At 48.3% G+C, this 15422-nt stretch overlaps 1 protein-coding gene across 1 annotated transcript in view; it reads left to right on the forward strand.

The window, feature by feature from the left end:
• The first annotated feature begins 6 nt into the window (after positions 1-6).
• MEI1 (meiosis inhibitor 1) overlaps positions 7-15422 on the forward strand; it is a 32139-nt gene continuing 16723 nt past the window's right edge. The window contains exons 1-14 of the mRNA XM_008937676.1: positions 7-52; positions 1729-1779; positions 3208-3281; positions 3967-4072; positions 4609-4812; positions 6015-6145; positions 6633-6747; positions 7551-7667; positions 8183-8282; positions 10664-10798; positions 10951-11065; positions 12658-12776; positions 13809-13950; positions 15230-15341. Coding sequence (XP_008935924.1) covers positions 1731-1779; positions 3208-3281; positions 3967-4072; positions 4609-4812; positions 6015-6145; positions 6633-6747; positions 7551-7667; positions 8183-8282; positions 10664-10798; positions 10951-11065; positions 12658-12776; positions 13809-13950; positions 15230-15341 — 1519 coding nt within the window. The 5' untranslated portion in view covers positions 7-52; positions 1729-1730. The remainder of the gene's footprint in view (positions 53-1728; positions 1780-3207; positions 3282-3966; positions 4073-4608; positions 4813-6014; positions 6146-6632; positions 6748-7550; positions 7668-8182; positions 8283-10663; positions 10799-10950; positions 11066-12657; positions 12777-13808; positions 13951-15229; positions 15342-15422) is intronic.

The following is a 15422-nucleotide window of genomic DNA, read 5'->3' on the forward strand; positions in this document are numbered from 1 at the left end:
CTGCTGGCAGAGGACGAGAGGGTCTGCGCGCGGTTGGTGGGAGCTCTCTTCGGTAAGAGCCCTCCTGTGGCCGGGAGAAGGTGGTTCCCTGGGGTTAAATACACCTCTACGTGTGAAAATCATAGAATCCTTTAGGTTGGAAGGGACCTTCAAGATCATCAAGTCCAACCATTGAGCCATTAGGGCTCTAAAGTCCTCTGCTAAAACAGATCAGAATCTGTCAGGGTTGGAAGGGACCACAAGGATCCCCCAGTTCCAACCCCTCTGCCATGAGCAGGGACACCTCCCACTAGATCAGGCTGCCCAGAGCCTCCTCCAGCCTGGCCTTAAAGACCCCCAGGGATGGGGCCTCAACCACCTCCCTGGGCAACCCATTCCAGGGTCTCACCACTCTCATGGGGAAGAACTTCTTCCTCACATCCAGCCTGAATCTGCCCACTGCCAGCTTTGCCCCATTCCCCCTAGTCCTGTCATTACCCAATATCCTAAAAAGTCCCTCCCCAGCTTTCTTGTAGGCCCCCCTAAGATACTGGAAGGCCACAATAAGGTACCTCGGAGCCTTCTCTTCTCCAGACTGAACAGCCCCAACTTTCTCAAAAATCTTCCACGTTTGAAGCCAAAACAACCCCAAAACACCCAGTGCCTAATTCCATCCTGCCACCACTCTGTGTGAGGTGTGTTACTGCTCCCCACAGCAAGCTGCCCATCCTTTGATTTAGGATAGGTTAATTCATTTCCTTATTTCGTTCATAAATGTGCATTTTTCAGAGTATCTTGAGGTATCTGCACTCTGGAGAACAAGGGGTGCCTGTGACTCTGCCCTGGGTGCCCTCCCTTCTGCCCTCCCCTTGCTGAACAGTGCCATTATGTGGAGTATTCATACCAAAACAAAAGCAGGAGCTTAAAAAGGTGTTGCAGGATTTAATCTCAAATGTGCAAAATATAAATCTACGTAGTTTTTTTTCCCACATCATCACTTCACATCTGTAGAAAGACACAGAGCCTGTGATACCTGCTCTTTCTGGCAGCTCAGCCTCACAGCAGAGTTTGTGGGCTGTCAGAAAGTGCCCTTCCAGTAACAGTCTCTGATTTTGAACATCTCTTACTGGTTTGCATAGCAAGGCTGTGGGAAAAGTCTCTGAAATGTCTGAAAACTTGATGGAGGAGACATAGCAGCCTAAGTGAGGGAACAGTGAGGCAGGAAGAGAAAGGTGGAGGGTATAACCATGAATGCCACTGGAATAGTTTCTATTTTCTTTAGACCTGGTGTTCAAATTTGGTCTCCCTCTCGTGGAGGGAGAAGAGTGTTCGTGGTAATTGCCAGGAAGGGAAGATAGGAAGGATAACTCACAGCTCTATTAATTTCTGTCATTCTGGAGTACTGTTTCAGATGGACAGTGTTGGGTACACAGGGTGAGATGTGGCAATAGCAGCAGTTCCATATTGACTTACGTAGGTGGAGCCACTGCCTTAAACTATAAAGCACATCACCAATTTACAAGAGACTCAGATACCTTCACATCCCCCTGTCCTGCTGGTGGAGGCACCTTTTGTGACACTACCTGTGACCACCCACCCTCCTCTGGCAATGTCAGGCTGGTGTGGTCTGAAGCATAGGAAACAAAACAGTTCTGAAAAAAAAAGTGCAGCTTTTTTTTTGCAAGAAAACATGACAGCATGGTCACAAGCAGGAAGGAGTTCTGTGACTGATTGTGCTTTGTCTTTTAGGGATGCTTCATACTGTGGAAGACAGCAGTGCCCTGGATCTGTCTGTAGAAGGTGAGAGGCAGAGGCTACACCTCAATTCCTGCTTGTGAAGGGAGGTTCTGGCTTGCCTGATAACTATGATGAGCTGCTCACTTTCTACACAGCTCCAGCTGGGGAGAACATCTATTTTCTCTCAGTGCCACAGTGACAGCTCCAATATTTGGGGGCAGTGCAGGTTTTAATATTTAGCATTTCTCTCACAGGTTCTGTGTGCTACAAATGTAGTGTCAGATGGGTAACAGTGGTAAACAGTGCCTCATCTTTGGACCTGACCAAAGGCTCAAGGGAAATGGAAATCTTCCTGTAACTTCAGTGAGCTTTGGGATCTCTTTGCTGTCTTCTCAGGACAGAGAGTATTTGGGGTTTAGTCTTTGTGAGCAGCCTTTCCAACACCTGCAGGGCTGACAGAGGAATCTCTGCTGTCCAGTTAACTTGGGCCATCTCTGGTGAATCTAGTGATACTAGCAAGTCAATGGTTTCCTCCTGCCCAGCCAGGAAAGATGACAGGAGGTATGACCAGCTTCTTCCAGAGGGGTTTCAATTTTCAGGCACTTGCTTGAAATGGTGTTGAAAAGGTGAGAGAAATCTTTCTGTCATGGTACCAGTCTGTTGAGATGGATGCTCTCAATCAGAGGAATTCTAACTTAGTGTTACCTAACTCTTGGTTTTGGAGATTCTGAGAGTCCAGGGCTCTCAGAAAGGCTTAAACCATCTGTCCAGCACCTGTCTCAGTGGTGATCTTTAGCTAAAGATGGGTGGCTCTGTAGCTAAAGGAGATCTCCTGCAGAACCTCCAGGGCTGCCCCAGGGGATGTGCAGCCAGTGCTCAGTAAACAGGACTGAGCAGAGTTATTAAAGCTGCAGTGAGCCCAGAGGAGCAGCCCTTGCTTGAGGACTGTTCCCCAGGGGTGACTGGAGCCTTGCTTTCTGCCAAGGTCTGTGGGGTAATGAGGAATGGCTGCAGGACTTCACTGTTAACCTCAGGAACAGCAGCAGCTGGAGGAGGAGCTCTCAGTCTTCAACTTCACCCAGCAGCTTCTGTTCTGATACCTTCTCTGGAAAGCCACCTTTTTAAAGGCCAATTTTCATACTGTAAGAAATTCAATTAGCAGAAATTTTGATGCTTTTAAGCTAGGGCTTTGTTTCCTTCCCTTCCTGGTTCCTTCTGCTTGCTTGGTGTCCTGAGTTTGGCACTTGCAGCTCATTTCCACGTGTGGTTTGTAGCTCAGCTCCAACAGGACCTGCTCTGGTGCTGCTGCAGAGAGCTCAGGCTGGGCTGGGAGAAGGACCAGTGGTGGGGATGTCGATGTTACCCTGCTCTCTGAGCAACTCTGTGCTCCTTGAGACCCTGCTCTCTGCTCAGTGGTGTGCCAGAGCCCTGTGGAGGATGGATTGTGAGTGCTCCTGGGGGTGAGTGACTCATCCTGTTTCTCCTGCCTAGTCCTGGTGCTGCTTGTAGTGGAGCTGAAGTCAGAACAGTACTTACGCTGCATTTTGGAGGAAAGCCAAAAAGAGGTGAGTGAAGATGAATTCCATGCCCTGCCTTTCAGTTCTTCAGTTCTTCAGGGGGTGGAAAGGAGTGGCCCTGCAATACTGCAGCTACTGCTCTGGGCTACAGCCTCTGCTGCAGTGGGGTGTCTGAGTGCCAGCTGGCCTGCTGTGATTTTGGCAGTGTTGGTGTCAGCCCTGGAGGTTTCCTGTTGTTCTCACCGTGTCTTGCAGCCAGATGCCCTCATAAGGCTCCTGTGAAACTGTGTGGCTTCCTCAGATTCTTCTTTTCCTACCTTACTGCCTCAGTGGTATGAGGAGCTTTCCCAGCCTGTGCTGTGGGCTCTTGCTCTCTTCAGTCCTAAGTTTGGAATGGTCCCATGGGATACAAAAGATTGGGAAGTAGCAAGAGTGGGGAGAAACTCAACTGGTTCCTCTGCTCATGAAAGAGCTGCAGGGTGAGGAGAGGAAGAGAAGCAACAAGACAGAGATTTCTTGTATTGATTAAAAGATATTTTGGAGACTGAATGATGTGTTCAGGGTTTTCCTGTGGTTTATTCTAAGTGGTGAAGAGGACCCATCTTAGTGAAAGATCCTTTTTCTGGAGGATTATGCCTCACTGAAAGCTTCCACCCTGGTTTGGGTGCATTTCTGCCTTTGGATTTTGTTCTCACCAGTGAAACATTTTTTTTTATCTCTGTCTCCTCTACAGCTGTTCAAAGCAACTACCATGAGAGGCAGCATGCCCACGTTCACTCTCCTGGGCAAGCTGGCAGATGCCATCCCAGGCTTTGCTGATATGCTGGTGGTAGAGCATGGTGAGTACACCCCGCTGAAGGGTCCTACCCACAGCCCTAACATACACACACATCCATGCACGTGTCCCCTCTGTGAATTCCCGAAGGTCACACAAGAAGCCTGCCCACAAGTCCCTGTGGCATTCTGGCTTCCTGGGCTGCAGGTCAGCACCTTCACAGTGGGCTTGTCACTGTGCTCTCAGCCAGCCTCTGTGAGCTGGGGTTTGTGGGCCTGCCTCACAGGCAACATGCATTTAGTTTTTCTTTCCTTGGTCCATCCCTTGAGGGCCTGGTGAGCAAGAGCAGCTGTTTGGGGAAGCAGCTGGGGTGATGGATCTTCATACAGTGAACAGAGAGCTCCTCTAGCCATTTAATACTCTACCTTTGCTCAGAGGGATGGGTGGTGGTGAGCACATCACCACCTAACTGTGGCAGTCTTTAATATGCATACAGTCTGTCCAGTGGGCTTGTGAAAGTTTCCAAGGGAAATAGGTTGGTGCTTTTAAAAAGTAAGTTCCTTGGTGTGAGTGTTTTGCCCTTTCTGTTCCTCACTCTAGGGAGTATAGTGGATCATCTGCTGATGGGCTTGATGTACCCCAATGAAGGCGTAAAGGCTGCTGTCTGCTACTTGTATGGCAAGCTGTACTCCTCTCCTGCTGGCACAGAAAGGCTCTCAGCACACTTTGAAGAGAAGCTCTGTGACCTCTTCTTGGCTACCTTGGGGCATGCACAGACAAGGGAGCTGCAGGTTAATTGTCTGGGTAAGGCATTGCTGAGAGAAACTGCAAGGTGCAAGGGAAGGCTTAGAGTCAGGAAGAAATCCCTGGCTGGTTTAGGTGCTTTCATGTGGGTTGTTCCATAGAGAAGCTTCTTGCTAAGAACTCCATCCTTCCTGTTACTCCATGGGCCAACAACAAATCTAACAAATACAGTCTTCAGATGTGGGGCATCATGTTGTTTAGGTTAGAAAGTTAATGTGGCAGTGACACTTTCTTGCATTTATGCTTCCACTCTTGCTGGGGAGCACAATTCCAGCATTTCTGGCATTGCTTGTTTGTAAACCATCCAGGGAATTCCTTTTTCTTGTAGGAGGTAAGCAGGAACTTGGTTGCTCCTCAGATCATCAACTCAGCTCCTAGAAATGGATGATGATTCCTTAGAAAGTAGAATTCTATTGCTCAGATGACACCCCAGTGCTGACATCTGCTCATGATTTGCATCAATACCTGTAGCAGTGCTCTATATTTTTATACTGAGGGTTTTTCTGTGTGTGAATATCCTTCAGCTAAACACAGCTGTTGCAGCCAGAGACTATGGAAGCAGAAGGGGAAGATAAATGCCAGTTCACTAGGAAGTATTTCAGGAAAAATTTTTTCACTGTGAGGGTGACGGAGCACTGGAACAGGCTGCCCAGAGAGGCTGTGGAGTCTCCTTCACTGGAGTCATTCAAAACCTGCCTGGACACCTTCCTGTGTGATGTACTCTAGGTGGTCCTGCTCTGGCAGGGGGGTTGGACTAGATGATCTTTCGAGGTCCCTTCCAACCCCTATGATTCTATGATTCTATGATTCTAAGTTTGTTAGGGAAAATGTCTAGTTATTGTTGGGTCCCTGACTGTAGCTTGGAGAAAAATACAGGTCAAGAGCTCTTCTAAGAAACAGTTTTAGGAGTGGGTACTGAAGCACAGAAGACTGTGCAGGCAGAGTGTTCCTGAGATCATGTACCAGTGCCCATGAGCTTCTCTGAGAAGGAACAGGGAGCAGATCAGACCCAGCAAAACCCATCAGCAACAAGGGGCTGCAAGATGTGGGAGTATCTGGGGACACTGAGAAGAAGCTCCCTGAACTGGAGGTGAGGGTTTTTGTTAGGAGTGCAGGAAAAGGGCAGGCTGCAAATACTCTTGTGTTCATCTAATCCTTGCTGTGCCCGGTATGGTGCTCACTCTTTCTCCCCCCTTTTGCAGGTTTGCTAAAGGAGCTGCTGAAAACTGACCATTTTGTGTCCATTCTCATGAATAATTCAAAGGCAGAGGAGGAGTCTGAGAGCCCTGATGTTTTAGAAGGGGAAAATCCACTGCCACTTGTTCTCAAAAAGGTGATTGCTGAAGTAATAGTGAATTGTTGGTAAATGTAAAGAATTTGCTGGCCTGTATTGAGTCTTTATCTGAAGCACTTGAGTATTCTCTTGCCAACACCAGCAACAGAGGCTGCAGTTGGGAATGGGTGCAGCCCATAGATCACATTGTTGCTCATTGCTGCATCCTGGAGGGGGGGAGTTTTACTCCTGGCCTCAGCTGATTTTACTCACTCACACTGGAGGTCTGATAGAACACTTGCAGTGCATGACTAAGCATGGAGGCAGAGCTATTCTTGCACATAATCTTCTCTGTTGTGGTGCTCATTTGACATATTTTTGAGTGTATTTGGTCCAGTGTTTTCTCTTTCCTTAGCAAACTTCATCTGTGAAGTACATGTTGAAAGAGAGATCTTCATTTATGCTTTAAAATGCAGAGGAAAGTGTTTCCTACCCATGTCTGCACACTTGACTTCCTCTCTCCTTTTTGACTTGTGTTTCCCAACAGCTTTTGTTGACCAGAGATGAGATGTTGCAGGCAGCAAGTTCCCACTGTGTGGCTGCAGTGCTGGTTCACTCTCCCAGCAGATATGCTCCTGCTTTTATCCATGCAGATGTCCCAGGTGAGGAAATGCATCTTATTGTTCATCTCCCAGTATCAAAGCAGTTCCTGGCTGTTTGTTTTAGGGATCCAGCTGGTTCCAGGAAATCCACTCATAGCATAATGTGTGTGGTGAGAGATTTATACCAGCAAAAAAGGGCCAATGTGATTTTAGGAATGGAAGAGGAGAGTAAGTTTTCAACTGAAAGTATAGAAGCAGCTGTCAAAAGGCAGAATGGAGTTTCCACAGCAAGAATTTGGGCAAGTCCTTCTTGCAGGACCTTAGATGTAACCCTAAACAGGCTGGGGTTCCATCTCACCCCACTAAACAGTGTAACTTTGCACAGAATTTGGTCTAGGATTTAGCTGTAGAATACGGTGGTGGGCGATGGTTTGTTATTTCCTTGTAATCCCAAAAGACAGAAACACTTTCATTTCACAAAGTCTTTGGGAGGTGTAGAAGCTCTGAGGGGAAAAACAAAAAGATGACTGCACTTGTGGTAAAGCTCTCATTGTGGTTTCCCACTTGTGCCAAGGGCTAGAAGCACAGTCCAGCTCCTGCCTGCTGCCTGTGCTGGGAAGACACCTGCCTGTGGGACTCTGCTCTCCAGTCACCTCCTTTTGAAGCCCAGTGTCCCCCCAGGCATCCACTCCCTTCTCCACTCCTGCCATCTCCTGCTACAGCCATTCTCCTTCCACTCCCCCTGTGGCTGTTGCTGTGCTTCCTCCTCTCCTCCTCCTTCCCCTGCTCTGTTCTAGGAGCAGCTGTGCCACGCTGCCAGCAGACTGCCACTTACCAGGGTAACCTTCTTTGTGTGTTTGCAGAATTCCTGTTTGAGTGTCTCTCCAGCAGCAGTGAAATTCTTATCTGGTCAGTGTATTGCTGCCTCCTCCTCCTCACTGAGGAACGCCTTTTCTTCTCCAAGTGTCACACAGTCTATGGTGAGTCACCAGCCTCTCTGACACAGGGACTGCAGCAGTGCTGGGGGCATTTGTTGTCCCTCTAGCTGAATTTCAATGCTTTACACACACAGTTTCCACTCAGGATGGATCAAGGATTGAGAATGAGTACCCATCAGACGTGTCCAATGTAGCTTGAATTGACAGTGTTGCTGTCCTAATGAGTTCCTGATGAGCATGCGTTCATTATAATAATCAGTTATCATGACTGACACTACCTAAGTTGCTGTTAGGTGTTTCTGTGGACATGCCAACAGTGGATTTAGGAAGAAAGGCAAAATTCCTTCCATTCTCCTGGACTTGCCTCCAGCAGCAGAGATTGGGCCCTATTAGCAGGGAGCTGGGTGAACACTCAGTACCTTGAGGCAGTTGTTTCTGTCAGTGGCTCAGGAGAATAATAGTTCAAATCTTCCTTCATTTGAAAAATTCCTTTTGCTTCCATCCTGGAATTTGGGGTGTTAAAAGCCCTCTCTGTGACTTCCTTTGAACACGTGCAGGCATTGAATCTCTGGTGAGGAGTCTCCATGACGTCCTGCAGCTGAACAACCTGGAGCTGCACAAACAAGGACTCCTGCTCTTCACTGAAATACTGAGAAGGTAAGGGAGCAACCCCTCAGGCTTGCACAGGCAGAGTTTGGTGCCCCAAAATGGAAGCTGTGGTCCTTTTGCTTTTTAGGGTTTTTATCTGAGACCAAATATCTACACCCCCAGAGCCTTGGTGTTTGAAAGGTGTTGCTGGATAAATGTACCTCCTTTATTCCTGTGGGGAAGGGCCTGGTGGTTGCTTCTGAACCTCCCAGCTTGTCCTCTTGGTGCAGGCACCCACCCTGATATCTGCCTCTTCATGCTTCCTTGCCAAATTCCATGGCTTCTAGTCTGAGGTCATCATCTGAGCTAAATTCAAACAGCAAAAACAAATTCTGGGCTGAAATATTAATGTCTTCTGTCACTTTTTTTCCTCTTCTTTTCTGCTAAGGAACAACATACCCCTGCCTTGTTTTCCTTCTGTGCTTCCTGTTCTTGCTCTATGATCTTGTTCCTGTCCTGTCATGCTGGTGACAGAATGTTGTTTTTGCCACTTAGCTCCCCCAGGAGAGCCCTTGAGCTGTATTTTGGGAATGTCATAGTCAATTTTGTAGCAAGTGGCAGGGTAAAAAGGAGAAGGACAAGCAGCAGTGCTAGAACAGTGTGATGATGCCAGTGTGGGATCTGTCAAAAAGAGAAACCAGGATGTGGTAAACACTAATTACAGTGTTTATGCTTGTAAAACAAAGAGAACACTATGTGCAATTACTCTCATTTTCTAGCACACTCATTCTGTTTCTCTGAGCTTTGCCTTAGAAATGATGTTTTATTTAAAGCCATAAATAGTGGGGAAAGGGTTCTCATCCTGGAACTTCTCCTCTTGGTTTTTCCTTGCACCTGGATTGTGTAAGAGAGCCCCAGGCTCTGCGGGGGAGACATGCTGCTCCCCTTGGCAGTGCATCAGGAACAGTGGGTAGCTCTCCCTGGAGTGCCCCTTCTCTCTTCTCTCCACAACCAGAGTGGCAGGCACTGTTTGGGACCCAAAGATGAGAGGCTGCAAGAAGCTGCAAGAGTGCTGCCATCACACTTTTCCCCTGAAGGCCCCAGAGACATCACTGTGCACCATATTGCAAGTGGGTTTGTGCCTCTTGGATGAGTCAGCAACACTCCTCCATCCTTTCCTCCCTCCATGAGTCACTGGAGGCTTTTTTTTTTCCCCTGATGTGTTTTAATTCAGAAGGTCAGTGATTAAATAAAGGAAATACAGAGAATTCATAGAATTATGGTATGAATAGAAACAATTTGGAAATTCAGCACGTGGCTGGGACCAGAGCATGCTCCTGGAGCCTGAGTTCACAGGGCCCTTCCCTTGCTTTGCCCACCTCACAGCTTTTTCTCCCAGCAGAACATGAGGTGGGTGCCAAGCTGGGATTCATCCCACTGAGTGACTAAAACGAGTAGTTCTGCCTCTGCTCACTTTTTGCCTCGTAGCTGAGCTCCTGGTGTCATTTCTGCTGCAGTTCCCTTTCCTCTCCCATTCCTGAGGTGTGCAGTGGAGCCTGTGCTGCTGGCTGGCTTGAACCATGCATGGCTGTGAAAACTGAATAGCAGGGAATACTTTTGGCTCCCAAATCTGGCTCCTGTCATGCTGTGCAGCATTTTTTCCTTCACTTTGGAGAGGCTTTCTGGCAGGCTGTTAGTGCCTCTTGTCCACATGTCTGTCTCCCCCCTGCATTCCCAACTGTGTCTGATGTGCCAGGAGCCAAAGGAGCACAGTCTGCTGTTTACACAGCACTGTCCAAAACTGGGATGGATGGCTTGTCATCCCCCCAGGCTCTTGTGCTGAATGCTCAAAGGTGTTGTGCCACGAGGCAATCAGGCCAAAACGCTCACGTAGCATCAAGCAGAATTGTCAAAGCAGTTGGATTGTGTTTATTTTCCTGATTGCTTTTCAAATTTGTGAAGTCCCTGTCCTCCTGGCAGCATCTGCCATTAGAAAGTGCTGTGGGCCTGTGAGTGAAGCTACTCTCCTGGCAGTGTCCTTGTTCTAGGGTGGTGGTGTTGGCTTCTTCACTCAGGAATACAAATTGCCAGATGAACTCACAAATACCAGAGCAGATGGCCTCAGCATAAAATCCTAGGCAGAGGCTTGACTGTATTTTGCAAAGCCTGTTTTTCTTGGGTTTTTCATGTTGGTGTTCCTGGGTGCAGCACCACAGTTATGTTGGCTTTTTTCATCACAGTAGGGTTCCAGACCTGCTGAAGTTCACTCTTTGCAGCAAACTGTCCAGCTGCTCAAGTTTGAGACCACCTCCTTGAGAGCAGCTGGCTCTGGATGTGAAAAGCGTGGCTGGTAGCACACAGCTCAGCTGTCCCTTTGGTGAAACAAGGAGAGGGCTCTACAGTCACTTAACTCAGACACTCTTCTTGTTTCCTCTGTTCCCTCTTTGCAGGCAACCCGTGGAAATCAAACTGTTCACAAACCGAGGTGTGTGTGTCAAAGCCATGGATGTTTTGATGGAGACAGTGAACTGCCCCGTGCTGGAGGTGGTGGTGGAGGCTGTGAGGGCTGTGGCAGCTTTCCTGAGGTAGGCAGGGAAATCTTTGGAGGCTTTTCTTCAGACAGATCTGTTGATACCGTGTCGGTCTCTGCGGCTCCCCTGGGGCTGTGTGGGTGATGTGCTCTGCAGTGAATTCCCAGCAGGGAATGTGCATGCTCCATTTCTCTTGGCTTGTTCAGGAAGGACCATCTGAGCTCCCCTCCAGTGCCCTATGAAGAGCTGCAGAAGCTGCTGGAGGCAGTGCTGAGGAGATGTGCTGACCTTCCTCCACCACAGAGCAGCAAGAGTCATTCAGTAAGATGAAAGTTGTTGCTTGTTGGTAGGACCAAGCAGGACACAGATGATCCTCCCAGCACACTGTCTGGATGTCATAGAGATGTTCTGTCCCCTTGCCCTGTGGATATTGGGTTCTCTGGTGTTTCTTTTGATCCCCACACCTCGAGATGGCAGCAGTCTTTATCTTTGAGGTAGCTGAAGATGGATGCTGGTGAATGCTGTCTCTCTAAAGCAGTGAAGATTTGTCAGGCACTACTTGAGCATGCTCCTCTCTTTATGTCTCCACTACTCCAAGGTCATTTGAACTTCCCCTTCTTCAGGACCCCCACCTTGTAGTCTGTGTCAGTCAATCTATTTCTGTGGCAACAAACACCTCTTGCTGTGCCTTCAGACTGAGGGGGTCATTGTACACACTGTGGTGCCTCAGCAAGGGAACTGTTAGCCACTCCTTGAGCTGAAAATTCTTCCCTGTTCCTGGAATATGTACTTAGTGTGATGTGCTTCTGGGACCTGTGTGCTTCTGAGGAACCCCCCCCAGTTACAGATGCCTAGTGAGAAGACAAGGGCTGAGCCTTCTTACTCTAGGCTTAGAGCTATGGGGGTTTAGATTGTATGTCTGTGGTGGCAAGAGCATCCTGCTGGAGTGACAGAGCCCCAAATGCCTGATGATCTATCTTTAGGCCCAAATTCTGTGGTACCAGATGTCTGTCTTCTCTGCCTGCTTTCTGTCCCCTAGGCAGATGTTGGTCAGCCTGTTTGCACACACAAAATGTGGTGTCCCATTCAGAATAAGGAGCTTCACAGGAAGGAAATTAGGCAGCTAGTAAGGACATCCAGGCTGTCTTTGAGGGGAGGAAAAGGGAGATGATTGTACCTGTATCAAATGGAGAAGGAGGAGTGCTGAACTGCTAGGCACCAGTGTGTCACCTTGCTCTCTTCTGACAGGATTTGGAGAAGACCACCACAATGTGTTAGGGCTTAAAGGCAGATTTTGAGTTCCAAGTGGTTCCCAGTTTGGGGGAATGATTAGCTCTGACACTGCAGTTGGCTTCTGGCTGAACCCAGTAGGATGCTGTGTGGGAACAAGAGCTAGTGCATGGATAGCTGCTAATAAATCTGAGCCAAAATACAGAACTTCAGGATTTCAGTGCTGAGCAAGGAGAGGAACTGTTCAGTGTTGTCTGAAGAGTAATTGGAAGAAACAAAATTTTAAAAAAATACCAAGTTTTCTCAGAAGGGTTTGAAACTCCATTAGCTGAGCTGTTTAAAACTCAGATTAGACCAACCCATGGCAATAGAGGCTGTAAAGAGAGCTCAGTGCACAGCTTGTAGCTCCATAACCTGTCCTCCCTAGGAAGAGCACAGGAACTCCCTAACTTGGCCCTCCCTGGGGAAAGCACAGTAGTAAAAAACCCCAATTATGTGAAAGAAGTGAGTGAAGTGAAATCTGTTGTTCTTCCTGCTGCTGATATCAGAGAAGGAAGGTTTGTTTGTTTGTTTGTTTGTTTGTTTTTGTTGTTGTTGTTGTTTTGTTTTGTTTTGTTTTGTTTTGTTTTTTCCTTTTTTTTGACTGTGGATATAAGATTTTAAAGACTTCTTTCCTTTAACAGGGTGATCTGGTATTCTCAGTGTCCCAGAGTCACCTGGCAAACAGAAATCTTAGCAGAATTCCTCAGAGACAGGGCCAGTTCTTGCTCAACACTCTGGAAAGCTTCAGAAATGCTTGCAGGTGAGGAGAAGTCAGGGGGGTGTGGGTGGGTTCTGGGTGTGTCCATCTCTGTCCATCCTTCTGTCCTTGTGATTGAGTTCATCTACCCAGCCCAACCTCTGAAGGATCACTGCTGAGTTCAGTGCCAGGGAGACAACAGAAGGAGGGATATGTGGTGACAGTGGGAATTTTGTGACACCTCTCTGTGCCTCCCAAGAAATTTGCCTGGGACCTAGCAGTGTATTTCATGTCTTTGGCCTTTGAGGAACTGCCTGAAAATTAGCCAAAACTGCTGCTGGTGTGAGGACTGTTGGGTGGTGAGTGTGAAACCCTGTTCCTGTGCCCTAGGGTGTGTGGGCTCACTGCCAGAGGGGATTAACTGCTCAACAAATGTGCATCTGCTCCAGATGCTGGCCTTGGATCTGCTCATGTCTGTGACCTGTTGTTGCAAGCAGGTTTATGAGCAGCAGCTTTCCCTGTTTTCCTGGGTGAGAGCTGTCTCCCACCCTTAGCTGCACAGCAGATGGGGGGAGATGAGTGTGTGCAGGACCCCAGATCTGTTGGTGGGGAAGCCTCGCCAGCTGAGTTGGTTTGCCTTGCATCACTTGCATTTGGCTTGGCTGAGGCAGTTCAGAGGCAGGTCCACACTGACCCAGTGTCTTGGGGTGGTGTTAGAGGGCACTTGGGTTCTGTCATGGGTTTTAGATCAGCTCAGTGGTCCCCAGGCTGATTTTTGTGAGGTTTGCTGTGTGGTGCTCTAGGCACTCTGGCCTGGCTGAGAACCTTTGTAGTCTTGCCACACTAGGGCTTCCCTCAGCAGGTACCTTCTTCACAGAAGCCAAGTCTTCCTTTCCCAACCTGTGCTGTTGTGCAACACTGCTGACTTTTAACAGTTTCACTCAGGAGGTGACTCTTTGATTGCCAGATTCCTGCATATCCAACTGATCAGGGTCCTTAATGGTGAAAGCTGTGGTGGAAATTCAGCATCTCCTGACTTCCTTTACAGACTGAGGAGGATTCCACTCTCCTCAGGTATCTGCTGTCTGTTTGTAGGTTAGCAGTGGAATTCCAGAGTGACCCCATGGCCCAGGAGAATCCTTTCACTGCCCCCAACTCCAAAAGCAAGGATACCCTGAGGAACTTCTCTGAGTTCCTGTTGAGGATTTGTGACAGTCTCTGCATCCCCATGGTCATGGTAGGGCTTCTTTTGAACTTGGTCTATTCCTTGAGTACATGGAAAGGTGCTTCCAAGCACCAAGAGTGGGTTGGACAAGTGGGTTTTTTAGGAAGAGAGCATGCAGAGTAAATCAAGAAGAGCTGTGGCACCTCTCCAGAGCCAAGTGTGGCATTATACAGTTCATGCAAAATGGGACTGGATGGTTTCAGAGGGTGGGGAAATTCCCCAAACTTCCATGTAGGTGTCAGTGTCTTTCTTCAGACTGTGCAATCCCCACAGCCTACCTGCCCTGCTATCTAACCCAGGGCAGCTCTGGATGTTGCAAAGAATGAAGAGTGCCTGAACTGTTGTTTCCTGTTCTGCCACCTTTCCAAAACTTGTCTGTGTCCCAGAATTTGCCTGTGTCTGCAACTCCACACTTCTTTCCAGAAGGTATTGAGGAGGCTGCCCAGTGCTCCATACAGACCTGACTCTAAGACACTTGTCAGAAGAATTGTCAAAACAATGGGATTATGGTTGTGGTTCTGAATGTTTAGTGAGTTTTGCTTGTGCTTTGCCACAGGTTCAAGTGTAGGGGTTCTTGGAGTCCTTGGGAGCTTGGAGTTGTTTTCTTTTGTATTTTTTTAACCCATCTCTTGGTAGGCAGCTGCAATGGTCTCCTCCCTGAAGGGAGACTGCAGTGCCTGTCCAGCTTGGCAAAGCTGTTTCTTGCTCATGAAACTTGGGTAAAACCTAATGGACTGTGAGAAAATTGTCCAGTGACCTTCTGCAAGTGTGAGTCATTTGGTTCTAAACAGTTGAGGGCTGGACTCTGCAGGGAACTCAATCTGCATTTGCCACTACTCCATAAAAGGCTGAAGCACAGATGTTAAGTGTTCCTAAAGTCAGCTGCACTCACACAAAAGGCCTGTGTTGTAGCCACACTGGAGAATTAGGCACCCAACCTGTGGAAGCAGCTCCTGCAGTTCCTGCCAGGGCAGTGTGGGCAGCAGCCTCAGCCACTGGGCATTCAGGCCTCACTGGTTGCCAGCTGGAATCTGGAAGAAGTTCCTTGTTTGTTGCCACGTCTTGCAGAGTTAGCAGCACAGCTCAGAACGTTGGCAGAGGGGAGTGTTAGTTGCTCTCAAGATGCTCTGCAAGCCTGTGTGCTCCCTGCCAGGCATTTTGGTGGAGAAACTGTTACTCCATTTGTTTGGATTTAGAGATCTACCTTCCTGGGCAGGCAGGAGGCTGGAAGAAAGCTGTTGCTTTTGGTGTTTGTTGCACAGCACACATCTATCTTTTTTTCTTTCCCCAGAACTACCTGGAAAGGGCTGTCAGCCCATCAGTGATGGAGGTTTTCCTGTCAACACTCAATACCCTCTTTACAGCAGTGCCAAACATGCAGAAGAAGTTCTCCAAAAAGCTGGGTATGAGGGTGGTGTGGGCTCATGTGCTCTTAACTTCACTGGTGGAACTTGCAGCTGCTGCATGTTGCTGAGGCAGTGAGC

The sequence above is a fragment of the Merops nubicus genome, unplaced genomic scaffold (genome assembly GCF_000691845.1).
Source record: "Merops nubicus isolate BGI_N331 unplaced genomic scaffold, ASM69184v1 scaffold31723, whole genome shotgun sequence".
In the NCBI taxonomy this organism is placed as follows: Eukaryota; Metazoa; Chordata; class Aves; order Coraciiformes; family Meropidae; genus Merops; species Merops nubicus.